The sequence below is a fragment of the Micrasema longulum genome, unplaced genomic scaffold, assembly GCF_059751315.1.
Source record: "Micrasema longulum isolate JH-2025_06_02 unplaced genomic scaffold, ASM5975131v1 h1tg000097l, whole genome shotgun sequence".
In the NCBI taxonomy this organism is placed as follows: domain Eukaryota; kingdom Metazoa; phylum Arthropoda; class Insecta; order Trichoptera; family Brachycentridae; genus Micrasema; species Micrasema longulum.
In genome coordinates this window covers 1476637-1490320 of record NW_028277303.1, presented here as the reverse complement: position 1 = coordinate 1490320, position 13684 = coordinate 1476637, and the positions used below count along the sequence as shown (strand labels likewise).

Here is a 13684-nt window from a genome sequence, read left to right as displayed (position 1 = left end):
TATAAAAAAGCTTGTAAAATATTAAACTCATTGTGTTAAGCTAAGAAGGATGACAAGCGTTTTTAATTAGTTGGAAGAAATCTTTAATTTAGCTTTCTGACGAAAAAAATGTAACGTCCTCCTGTTACCAAGCAATTAATGCCGGCCGGGTTAGCGTCGCGACGAAACTAATTATCGGGTCTTTCAACCTTTTGCTTTTCCCTAGTAAATCTGTAAAAAAGGCGCCAAGATTTCGCGTCCCCCCGGAAACCCGAACGGAGGAGAGGGGTCGTGGGTGAACAAGTGCACAACGAGTAAGTTGTCTTTCAATTCGCTGAACCCGAGTCAGCGAACGATGTTGGCATCGAGTATGTTCGCGAAGTTCAAGAGCGCACCGGTCGTGGTTCACAACCCGTGGGATGGGAATCCCATCGTAGAGTTCTTCGACATCGGCAAACAGGTGGCATCCTGCGGCCCAGAGCATGTGTGGAAGATCCACGATGGCTACCGCAAGAGCGACGCTAAGGTAAGTCCTTTTTCATTATTTCAATAATTTGTTTATTGACTAAAATTGTATTAACGTTTAGTGAGCCAAAAGTCCCACCAGATAAAATCAACGTTCCTTAATGATTTAACAATTTCATTTAATATATTAAAAAATAACATATAAGTTCAAATTCAAATTTAAGGAGTAAAAATATACATAAAAGAGACTAATGTTAAAGTAGTATGAGAATTGAGAGTATTAAAAGCAAGCTTAGAAATCTCTATTGAAGGGGTAGTGATATTTCTAATTTTGCTTCACCATCTCAACGGAGAATGCCAAGTTTGCGAAGTCAAGTAGTATAATAAAAATTTATGTTTGCAAGATATAGCGTGGATCATCTTAAACCATTTAGAACTAAGTCTAAAAACCTACATCTGAGAAAACAATGGTTCTGTGTATGGAAAAGGTCAAGATTGACATTTGAATATTTATTTATTACTCTAGCATATTAAACAGATCTATAAAAAAATATTTAAAAAAGTGAGTTCACATTAGTTGATAACCTAGTCAAGTTGGTTCAAAGTTAGTGCAATTTGGCTGGTTACATTATGTGACTAATCTCTGTCATCGACTTTCAAAAGGTTCATCGTCTAAAAAAAGTTCTATATTATCAATATCTTCAACACTTGCATTTTCTGAATCATCTTTTGTGCGTAACTCTTCAAAAAATGGATGATGAATCGGTGGAACATACTTCAATGGTGATATTATGTCATTCTTTTTTGCTTGTGCGATTTGATTTCCGGTGAGGTACAGTTGAGTTAAAACAGCATGGCTAAGTTCGAAAGGTTTGCCCCGGTGCTGCTTATTAAGGTTCACTTCATAGAAGTAAACTTCATCGTTAAGTGTGTACTTGAACTTCAAAATGCCAGGTCTAGATTTCTCTACACATATTGAACGCATCTTCAACGATTCTATTTTCATTGTTTTGTTAGCGACAGTGGTTGTTTTTCTGTTTGTGAGCAATGACAAAATGGAGTCGGTAAAGACAAAATTTTCAGGGATCATTGTTGAGACTTCAAATAGTTCCTTTCGTGGTCGGCATTCACGAATAACTGCACTGTAATCTTCTATAGTACGAAGATTTTTGTGATATTTCAGATGCTTTTCGATATACCCAAAATCGCTATCATTAGGGAAGATGCTATGTCCTGGCACTGGAAATTTGTTTTCTTTAATGTCGATTGGGTTGTCATCTCTTTAAACAAATTACATTATTGCCGCTGTCATATTGATGCTCCGTTTTTGTCCACCTCAAGAGCCCAACCAGAGCACAAGATGGTTGGAATTAATTTTGTAAGAAGCAAAGTATTTTATAAGACATGATGCAATTTCATTTGGCCCACGAGAAGCAAATCTTTCATGCCATACATGCATATCGTTCTTACATTCATACATTTCTTGGTTATAAACTGAGAGCTGATGCTTGTAGTATGCTTCACCTGTAGAGATCTCGGGTATTGATAAAGTTTTCTGAAGACCGAATGTCAGTATATCAATGTCTCCTATTTTTGCAAGAAGTATATCTCTTTTTTCTGAAACCTGTGCGGCCTCAACACGGGCGTGGTGAAAAGCAAGGTCTGCTTTCAGCTTGTTCAGTTTGTTGTTAAAATCTACCTTGGACACTGGGACAGGCTACCAATAAACGTGAATATATCATTCAAAACGGGACGTATACGTTAGGTATAACATAATTAATACTCTGGGAAAACTGCACAAATATTTTGCTAAGATATTTACTTTTTGTTTGACCAGAAGTGTGTGAATGCTTCTTTTAAAATGTATCATTTTAGAGATATTATAAAAACTTGTAAAAGAGGAACTTATAAGTTGGACATTTTATGGATACATTATTTTCTTATTTAAACTTTTAAGCACCTAATGACGCACTGTTTTGTTGAATATTTATTATGACTTTAGTTTTAACCATTTAATTTTAAAAGGCACAAAGTTAAATTTCGGACAAATGAAATAAATTGTAAAATATTTTCAATCTTTTTGACTACCATCAGGAAACTAGGTGCATTTCTAACCACTCATTAGCTCTGGCTTTGAGTGAATTTCTACAAATGGCGTTACATAAATAATCCTAAAAAAAAAATTTGTTCATTTTTTACATGCCTGCTAGATGATAAGACAAATGCTTCGGACAATTATGTTATTTACATTTTTCTTGTTTACATTTATAATTACTTTCAAAACCTTACATAGGCATAGCCCATGTGTGTGTATACTAAATCTGGAATATATTATGAAATTAGTCCATGAACTATGAAAAATTATATTTCTGTGAAAATAACAGCTGTTTAAATCCGATTTCCTGACGCCCAAGTCAGGAATTACACCTTAACAAAGTAGCTAACTTCACAGACCAGCATAAAGTTGACTCATGTTTATTATGTTTTTGTCCAAAGCATTTTTTTGACAGGTCAAATAAGCTATATCGATAATTTTATACACTGAGTAACATTATTTAGTATTTCTCACGATGTGATGGAACAAAACCCTTTCTATTGATTACTCTGAGACTTTCACACTATAACAATAAAACGTTTGTTTTTATAATGTCATATTAAAATTTAGAATTTCGGCTGGGAAATCAAAATAATCTCAATAAAGTTTAACTCAAAAGCTTTTTTTCATTTATTTATTTTTTGTTCTATCTTAAAATAGTACAAACATAATAAATGAATGTCCTAATATTTACTTATATCTAATTATTATTAAAACATGTACTAATTATAAAACTTTCTTAACAATATAGGTACACTAAAAAGAAAACTTCTATAAAGCTAACACGAATAAAATTACTTTTTAAAAACTAACTTATCTGCTAAACACATGTTTTTTTAACTGACATTTAAATGAAATAATATGTTTTTGCTCTCTTATGTCTAATGGTATTTCCTTATAATATAACTGTACAGCTCGGTGCATCAACGAATTTTGTGTTTTTGTTTTCCTACGAAATGGGAGTCCTACTTCATGTTTATTTCTTGTTTTATATACGTGTTCATATTGATTAGAAAAAACCTTTTGAGTCAACTCTTTTGAGGCAAAACCATTAATCATTTTATGAACAAATAACGTGACAATAAAACATATTAGTTGACGTCCTGTCAAATTTTTTGCTTGTTTCAGCATCAACTTTATTTAAGTGTATTTTTTTTTCTCAAAATTACTCTCATAGCCCTTTTCTGCAGAACAGTAAGTTTATTTTTTCCCATTCATTTTTCCATTTCCCATTGATATTTTTATATATTTTTCGACCTAATTAAATACTTTGATTTTAAATATTTTGAGAAACCCTTTTCAATTGCCGTGGATGCAGTATGTAATTAGTAACTAATTAAATTTTAAACCAAATACTGAATTGTATTTTACTAAAAAAAACCGTAATCTGACTAGAAAAAAAAACTTCACAATCGTGTCAAATTATTAATACAAAGTGCTGATATAAGGATTTAGAGTTTCTTTAACAGTAAATAAATTTTGTCAAAAGCTTTCTCATAAATATGAGTAGGTTATATTTTTCATCGCCATCCTAAAACTCATAAACGTCGGATGACGGGATTACTTGTGAAAACATTTTTCAGAAATAAATATTAAAGTCCCGGCGAAAATGTTTAAAATAATCCCCGCTTAAATAAAACCCAATAAAACTTGAATGTAGAAAAATTGTTTCTGGCTTACTTAAAAGGTTTTTTTCAAAGCAATTTCTACCACATTACCTACGTATTTTTTGTGCATAAATGGGTGAGTACATGAAAATTTAAGCAATACGATTAGTTATTTTAATATTCACATTATAGATAATATCTCACAATATCCTTAGTATATTGATTGTATCAAAACAGTATTTTAAATTAACAGCGTGACAGAAATGCATACGCGTGCATAAACTTCAAACAAACAAATCAAAAGTTTCAGCTCAAAAACACAGTAAAAACTCACGTTTTTATTCCTACCATGTTCAGTAGTTAAATACATTTTACTGAATTTTCTGATTAAAAGTTGGTTTTAAAATACAAAACTGATACAAAGAGTATGGAATTTTATTTTAATGCTCAATTTTAAAGTTAAATGTTTTTTTTAACGTGCAATTTTTGTTTTTTTCTGCCATTTGAAAAATACAGAATGCACCTATTTTAATACATGCTCTTATAACCGCCATTTAGTTATTTTGAGATGTGTTAATTTGTATTTGTAAACCTGTTATTAAATCAGAAAATGTGTATTTTATTCTGGTGGAAAATGAAAATTTTCAGAAAGCTTTCGACAAATGTTTGTAAATAATTCCAAATTATTACCTAGTTTTTTTGCCTGAGATAGGATTTCAAATACCACTTTTCCAATCAACTCCCGGTATTGCTTCCACCCTCGGTCTTTAGCGCTGCGTTGCGCAGCTGATCTTTAGCATTTGAAACTGCCACAGATGCACATTCCTCAACCATGACATAATTTTTTAGCCGATGCGTATTTTCTTTTCCTTAACATTATTGAACTAAGGAGTGTTTACTTCCACACTCAAAAGTGGACCAGGTACTGTATGTAGTTTGTGCAATTAAACAATCTTTAATAGTGTCTTACCGACCATTACAAAAAAATGCCGGGTTGGTTTTTCTTATTATTAAAGCTATTTAAAATATGCGCTTATAAATCCAGATCTCAAATACACATTCACATCCGCATAACATAATCACATTATTTTTCCTATCCGAACCCATGGTTCCGCGTAAATGGATAGTTTTTGTTGCATAGAAGATAATACGATCCGTCTAAAGCTTCGAGTGCGTGTCCGAACAATTAAATATTGCAATCTGGACCCGCCTTTGAAACCAATAGTTTACGTCCACCCGGCCAGGAATCGAAACTAGGATCTCGGGAATTAAAAGCAAATGCGCCATCCACTACACTGCGAGGCGGACTTATCTCCTGTCTAAAAGTCATTGTCTCCATTGGCTCCACAGCCCACTGTGAGCTTTGTCCTCCTCTAGCATTTGCATCTATCCTGGCTGATGCACCACCAGTCGCTGATGCCAATAGATCTATATCTTCCTGAATCTATACCTTCCTGAACTCCATCGAACTATCGGAGTTTGGTTCTTCCAACGATACGTCTACCCATATAATAGTACTGACCAAAAATAACCCTCTCAGGCGAATGTGTGGTAAAACGATGCATGATAGTTGCACAAATGTCGAGATCCGTGAACTGTATAAGGTTGAGACATGCATTATCAACAGAATTAAGAAAGGGGTCTTGCGTCGGTTTGGACATGTAGATTGCCACTGCCTGTAATATTTTGAAGAAGTAATTTTAATTTGTATTTTCATTTCACAATATTTCCATTAATGTAACTTTCGAGGTATTTAAAAAGGGCTAATAATTATAAAATTGACAAATTCAGAGGTAAAATTATTCGATTACTTTAGCTGATAACTATTTTCTTTCTCTATCGCGCTCTATTTTTTCTGAGTAGAAAAGTTTCTGGGGGTCTTTCAAGGATTCGATGGTTATATTCTTAGAGTATATACATCTAAGAGTCCGTACTATTCCAAAGTTTGTAAGAATTTTTGAAAAGGGGGCGTGGTCGTTTGTTTAGTGAAGACGTTTTTCGTTTCCAAATGTTTATAAAACAGAGTTGTCACAAATGCACAACTTAAGGCGATTTTTTACAGAGGTTGATAGGGAGTAGGAAGTACAATAAAAACGTTTATTTTAATTTAGTAACAAGTTTACTAAAAACAGTTTTAATACATAAAAGTAAGCAAGAATAAACATTATAAATGACATTGTTAAGTATATAAATTAATTTTATAAATAAACAAGTAAAACTGCAGTAAAGTAAATTTATTGAGTTTGAAAATCAACCAATTTGTTAAAATATTGTCTTACTCTGACGGCAGGTTGTAACTTACATCTTTAAAAAGTTGGGTAAACGGGGTGTCCAATTCCAAAATATTTTCCGAATTCGTTGTTAGATTTGAAAACTGAAAACGGTAATCTCTATTATTTTTTTTATTTAAACTTGTATCTTTGGATAAAGTGAAGATACCACTTCCGATTTGGTGATTTGGAGAAATCACGCCGTTTCACCGAATAGGTAGGCAGAGAGGATAGATCACCATATCACTCTGTCTTTGCATGTAGATCTCGCTTTCTCTACATTCATACATCTTCTCATGCACGTACACGGATTTTTCCGACATTACGGTATATAAATATGAAATAAATGTAAATTTACCCATAGCGAGTTAGGTTTTTGAAAACATGGGGGGTACGGCACCATTTATTACACGAACCATATAATTTGTTTTTGTCCAAATTAATGGATAGAAAGTGGTTGAAACACACCCAATTGTTATTTTCAGTGAACAATTGTTCCGCCCTGTCTTATGGATCCATTTATTTTGCCTTATTTCATCTATCGGAAATCCAAATAAAACCTTAATTAACTATATTATGCTTATAAATTTAATGACATAATGATTACACTAATAAATAACATTAAAGTGAATACGAAATATTTTAGGGTAATGCATAGCCCTAGCATTTTTAAATTATAAGAGCCGCCAAAAAAGTGGTCATAAAAATACCATTCGAAATTGGCGAAGCATCTCTTTTACTTACATTCAATATATGACAATTTCACATTCTTTCAGTGATATAAAAAGAAAAATAATTATTTCTAGATGTCGGTTGACTCGGTAAAAGGTTGTTGAATTTACATGTCTTGAATATTTAAAGAAATATTTGGATTGAAACGATTGGAAAAAAAGATTTAAATCACATAAATCCAATGTGTAAGGAATTTGAATTACACAGAAACAAATGCTAAAATAATTGCTCAAATGATAATACAAAAATAGTGGTGCATTTATGTTAAAAACTACCAAAAAACGTATTTATTTAAAAATCTATAATATTTGAAGAATACCTGTGATAACTGAAGCGTTTTTCCCCTTTTCCAGTTCTATTTGCACATCCTTTCATGGCACAAGTTGGCATAATGAATTTTGATGTAATTAGCACTAAATACGTTAAACAATGATCAAAATACCGACAGAGCGTTTGACAGTTAATTTTTTTCCGGAGACAAACACCGGATATTTTTACTGGGGAACTAGTAAAGATTTTTTTGTTCAAAACAATACTGGCTGCGTACGTAAAAAATGAGCATCGTAAAATTCTAAAATCGACTACAAAACAAAAAATGAAGACGGTACCCACATATTTTTTTTGTCTCCCTTTCTCTCATTTGGAACATATTGTAAAAAATGAGTCCGCTATAACCGGCAACATGCATTTGATTGGTAAAATGTTTTGTTATCCCTCTATATATGTATATACTCTAAGGTTATATCAGTATCGTCAGCGTTAAACGACTTCCCCATATTTTACCCTTTCTGCTGTTGTACTGTTGTGTATTTATCAAGATTCTTGAAATGTAATTTTAAAATAGGTATAGGTTAAACAGAACGAGAGACGAACACACTGATATTTTTCAATCATATTTTTTTTTAAATGCCTAAACTTTCATATTCCCTTTTCTTAAATGTTTCTCATATCTGTTATTATTTCATATTTTTTTTTTTTCACTATGCTTAATTAATAAAATAGCCATGTTAGTTCAACATCACAAACATTTCCACCGCGCTAATTAAAAATGTATGAATGCATCTCAGTTACCGTGCACTAATTTAATACTCTTCCGGGTGAATGCATCAGTCAATGTGTATACATTAATCAGACCATTTAAGCGTGCATTTCTGTCTTTACCTTGAAACACCCGTATATCAGGCAGCGTTTAAGGATTCAAAGGGTAATTATTTTATCGTCTAGCTTATGCAAATACATACTAAACAAACCACAATGCGATTTAAATATGTAATAAAGGAACTATATTCGCTGTTTCTGGAGAATAATAATTGTTTTAAAATAATAATAAATACTACAACAGAGATGAAAACTATTTTAGATAAGGGAATAAAGAAGTGTTAGCATCCACAGAGCTTATGACCTGTCATTGGCTGGTTTAAGTTCTTGAAAATTTTCTTGCGGAATTCTGCCTGTGGGGCCTGAAATGCTTATTGCGCGCTTCAGCGGCTTCTTTTGAGAGCAACCCAATATAACTGAGTTATCCGTTTTTACTGTCACTTTAGTTTATCTAAAATTGTCATCGAGAAAAGTAAGCTTCCACAAACATTGAAAGACCTAACAATAATGGTAACGGTATTTTATTGACTTCTTGAACCTTTACCTTCATTGCTCGCATTAGAGAAATCATCACTTGTTCCAGTATTTTGGAAGAATCTTCTGAATTAAAATATTATATTCGAATACTTTTGCTTCAAGTTCTTTATTTAATCCAAAGAGTAGTTTTCGCAAGAAAAAATATAAATTTCCAAATATTTGAGCTTTTCTTCTAAACTAGGTAAGTTTTGCTTTTGCATTTTATTTTGCAGTAATCTACGGGTCATAACTTTTACTACTAAACCACTAGATGAGACTGAAACAGAAGAAGTACCATATGAACACATGTTAAATTTTCGTTCTAATATCTATCTTTTTTCCACTTTCATGTGTGTTGACCATTAGTCAAGAAAGTGTGGCTAAGTGTGGTTATTTTATAATCATTATTTTGTTAAAACTTTTATCTTTTAATAGCAAAAAAAAACAGGACGCACCTTGAAGTACAACTAAAACCTTTCAATGCTCTAAAATACGGTTTAAATTTTTTTTTTTAAACAGTGAAACCTTCTTAAAAAAGTTCAAACATTATAATTACATGAACAAATAAAACAACTGCTTGTTCAAGTTCCACAACTGCTCTAATTTCGTTATATTATACTTTTGTTAGAAGCCATTTAGAATACGCATCTCAGATATGGAATCCCCGGTATGCCATATACTTATATAAAAAGAAAAGAAAATATTTAGAACAAATTTATAAAATACCTAAAACACAAAACCGGTATTTCTTATGTATCAACTCTCGCTGCCTCCACCTACCATGGAATCACTTTTCTACAATACCTCAGAGTGTGTGCGTACCAACTACTGCTTCACAAAATTATGACAGGAATAGTTGACTGTGCAAAATTACTTAGTTAAATAACAAAACATGTTCCAACCAGGATTTGTTAACGGAACCACTTGTTTCATAGGCCAATAAGTAAAACATCGTTTGTTAAAATGCTTTTTTTCGTAGGACTTTTTCAATGTACAATACAAAGTTCAAAGAACTACTTAAACATCAATCTGTCAGATTTTACTCTCAAAAAGCATTATGTAACTTGGTAGACATTATAATAATAAATATGTACATCTTCCTTCCCTTCCTTATCCTCTCTTCAAGTATCCTTGTCCTAATCCCGTCCAATTTACAAAAACTTACTGTTCTTTAAAAAAAAAGTATTTTTTTTGATGTCAACATTTTTATTTGTGTGAACTTAATGTATTTGTTTAATTTGTATTATATATTTTTTACTAACTTTGTACATTTTGTTAAAATTTGTTATTGGTTCTGAGTTTATACACTATATTTAAAGTGCTGAAATCAAAAACAGCATTGTCAAGAGAGTTAAATTTTTCAGGCGGGCGAAAAAACTTCACAGCACATGACGTGTGTTCTTTTTACCTAAATCAAACAAACTTTAAAGCCTTGTAATTTATGTCATGAGTTGTTTTTTAATGAACTGTATAAACAAATCCACAGAAAATATAATTTATGAACGTTTGACATTATAATCTCAAAATCTTAAAACAACTGACAAGTGTTGTTTTTAATATCAGCCCTTCATTTGTCCTGTTTGTTGACTATAAATATGTTTGTAGAACTATTGGTTTCCCAAATAAAATAATTAAACTGTATATTTAAACGGAAACATTGGAAATGTATTTTTTTCTCTATAACTGCAGCGGTTACACTTAAGAAGCCGAGAACTACACGTACACTTCTCGCTACGTTTAAGTTCAGAATAAACTTTATCGAGCGTAGCCGATAAAAGGCGGGATGAAGGGAGGTTGCCTATAAATCTCTGCTTATTTAACTTCGTTAATAACATGTTATTTTCCACTTGCTTTTAATTATTTTAATTTCCCTGTTTTTCTACTAGATGCGGTTAAAACTCGTTTGTACTACGTGACAATTAATAGACGCGCAGTAGAATCCCGAACCCGACACGCGTAGCATTTAACTAGTTTCTAACAATTTCAATATATCCGCTTGTCTATGAACACAGGTTATTCCCGTGTATTCACTCCAAAACAGCTAACGTGCATTATGAACCCTTACCTAAGAAATGTTTTATCTGGTAGATATTATGTTATATGAAGTTACCGAAACTATCCACTTTAATATGTTAGCGCGTCGACTAACAAAGTGATTACCCGTACATCCACTGGAACATATGTAAAGTTCCTTATAAACCCTTACTGAAGAAAAGTTATATTAAGCACACATTCCGTTAAATGAAGTTATTGTAGCCTACCACATTAATATTTCAGCGCGTCGGCTGACAAAGGGTATTACATGTATTCATTCAGACATGGTTAAAGTGTCTTATGAACCGCTTCTGAGGAAAAAATTATTTTAACAGATGTTTCAGATGAAGGGCATATGGAAGTCTAGGCATTTACAAGGTTGATAAACTCTATCTTTAGAGATACCGGGTCCAATTGTAAATCTTAACCATTCAAACTAACACAATGTCAAAATTGGTCCAGCCGTTAAGGAAGAGTTCAGTGACATAGACGTGAATAGAAGAATTAAATATATGAGGTTACAAGATATATATATTTTTTTATTTATTTATTTTTTGTTTTCTTTTATTCGGGAAACGTACACTATGGTTACAATGTTTTATATTTTACTCAGATAGACTTAACTCCAATGGACCAGTGAAGTTTCCATATTATATTATAATTATATCTAAGGTTATCACTGAACTATTTTATAATACTTTAATAATAAGTACAAAAAAAAGGAAAAGAAAACATAAATGGAAGTGGTTTAAAAATTAAAATCAAAGTAAAAACACCTTTTAAAAGTTTGGAGTTAGTATTTACAAATGGAAATAACATTAAAAATGAAGAAAAAAATTATTAAAGAAAAAAGAACGCAAGTTATTTATTTTTGCCTTTTTTGAGCTCTTTACATATTCGTTATAATGGTTAGTTTGTTAAAGGTATTCGTCGTGATCAAATAAAAATCGTATAAAGCTCACTTCTCTAATGGCATAAACAAGGAAAAAATTGGGAATACGTGTTAATGAAGAAGAGTAAAACCACGTTTTACCCCGAGTTCTCCAAAATTATGACACTCAACTAATGTCCAAAGCAAATTTACTCATTCTTTAACCGCCATCCGGGTTTTGACGCGAGCTTGACGTTTAATTTAAAACCAAAAGAAATGAAAAGCTAAATGCATGGTTGTGTCGTGAAAGCATGCAAAAACTGTCCGGATTAAAGGAAAAACACACTGATAAGTAGGTACCGAAGTACTTGTTTATGATCAATTTAAAAACTTAAAATTGTTTATATCCAAATATTGCATTCAGTTAGGTACCTAGGTACTTGTTTATGGTTGAACTCCAAAATATACAATCATTAATTTTTAAATAAAGAATTCTTTTTGCAAATTTCAAACTCTACTCTTCTCTCCAACAGGGGTACACTTTATTCATGAATGAGATTTTCAAAAATGCATTGAATATCAGTTAGTATTATTTTAGCATTACGAAAAATCTAGTATAAAGAAACAAATGGAAATAAGTTATAAAAAAAAAACAACATTCTTCCATTTTTATCGTACATGCATTCTCGTTAAATGTAACCCCGGTAGGTCGATGACAAAAAAGATTTTCGCTTCAAATTTTTTTTTTACAGATTAGCGTGAACACTTTAATATCTACGAACACGCTCGGCGCAAATATATACCTTTTGCTGTAAACCGCACGTAAATCGGTTACGCTGTTTAGGAGAAGTTCCAGTGACACCACCGGTACAAAATAATTATATTTAAAGAACATTATATATTATTGCAGCGCATTGCAACTGTTTTCAGAATACAACTCTCACGAGAAGCCTCAGCTTGCAACCCATAACTAACCTGGGACAAAAGAGTCATGCTTATAAAACTGTAAAAAATAATTAAAAAACTAAGGTAAAAATTGTATTTTTTTCACACTGAAACGGAGAAATCTTTCATTAACAAAAAAATAAGAATCAGGTCCCGTTATCAGAAACACAACTCAAGTGAAGTACTCGACCATATTTGAATGAGCCCCGTTTGTCCAAGAAATAAGAGTCAATGCATAAGTATCCTAGAAACCTGTAGAATAAACACTATTACACTTCACCATATTAGGTCAGCCGAGCACACAATAGACTAGTATAAAATAAGGTCGTTTCAGTATAAAGTGTAAATGTTTTACTGTCCCAAAGCGTTGGTGTTAGAAAATTTCTCCATTTTCTTTCATCTATCATGTAAATAGAATGAAAATAGGTGCGTATATTTTCACAGCCAGTATTATCAACATGTGACGACTTTTTTGGGTGATCACGTGTTGGTTAGATTTATTTTGATGTTTAGACTACGAGCCATTGCAGGGTCCCAATTACAATGGGAAGTTAACAGAGTTATCTTCGACAGTCTATAAAGAATAACCAATATTTGTGTACAAAAATGAGTATTGCTTATTAAAATGCTCATTTTTGTCTACTTAACATTTCGTTTTAAATTTACTGTAAATACAGTGGTAAATTATATCACAGAACACCCGGCTTAAGAAAAATCAAATGATTTTTTGTGTTCTTACCGGAAGTCGAACCCGAAACTATTCATGTGTGAGTCAAACGTCTTAACCACAACACCACGGATACCATCTCTCTAAGGATACTACTTTTCAAGTTAAAATAATAATTAAGCAAAATGCTCAAGTAACAGCTATTTTAGGTCTAAACTGACTTGAAATAAGTTTGTTGCAACGGAGAGAGAAATATTTTTTGAGAAAAGAACATGGAAGTCTAGGCATTTACAAGGCTTATGACCTATCACTGGCTGGTTAAAGTGGCCACCTGACACACTGAGTAACATTCGCCATTCTACCTATGTTTAAACATCCACATTTACTCTGTTGACTTTTTTCTGA

The 13684-nt window shown here is 32.1% G+C and overlaps 1 protein-coding gene across 1 annotated transcript in view; it reads left to right on the top strand.

The window, feature by feature from the left end:
- Positions 1-280: 280 nt before the first annotated feature.
- bma (SCY1-like protein bma) overlaps positions 281-13684 on the top strand; it is a 287477-nt gene continuing 274073 nt past the window's right edge. Inside the window, exon 1 of the mRNA XM_088235846.1 lies at positions 281-505. Coding sequence (XP_088091972.1) covers positions 335-505 — 171 coding nt within the window. The 5' untranslated portion in view covers positions 281-334. The remainder of the gene's footprint in view (positions 506-13684) is intronic.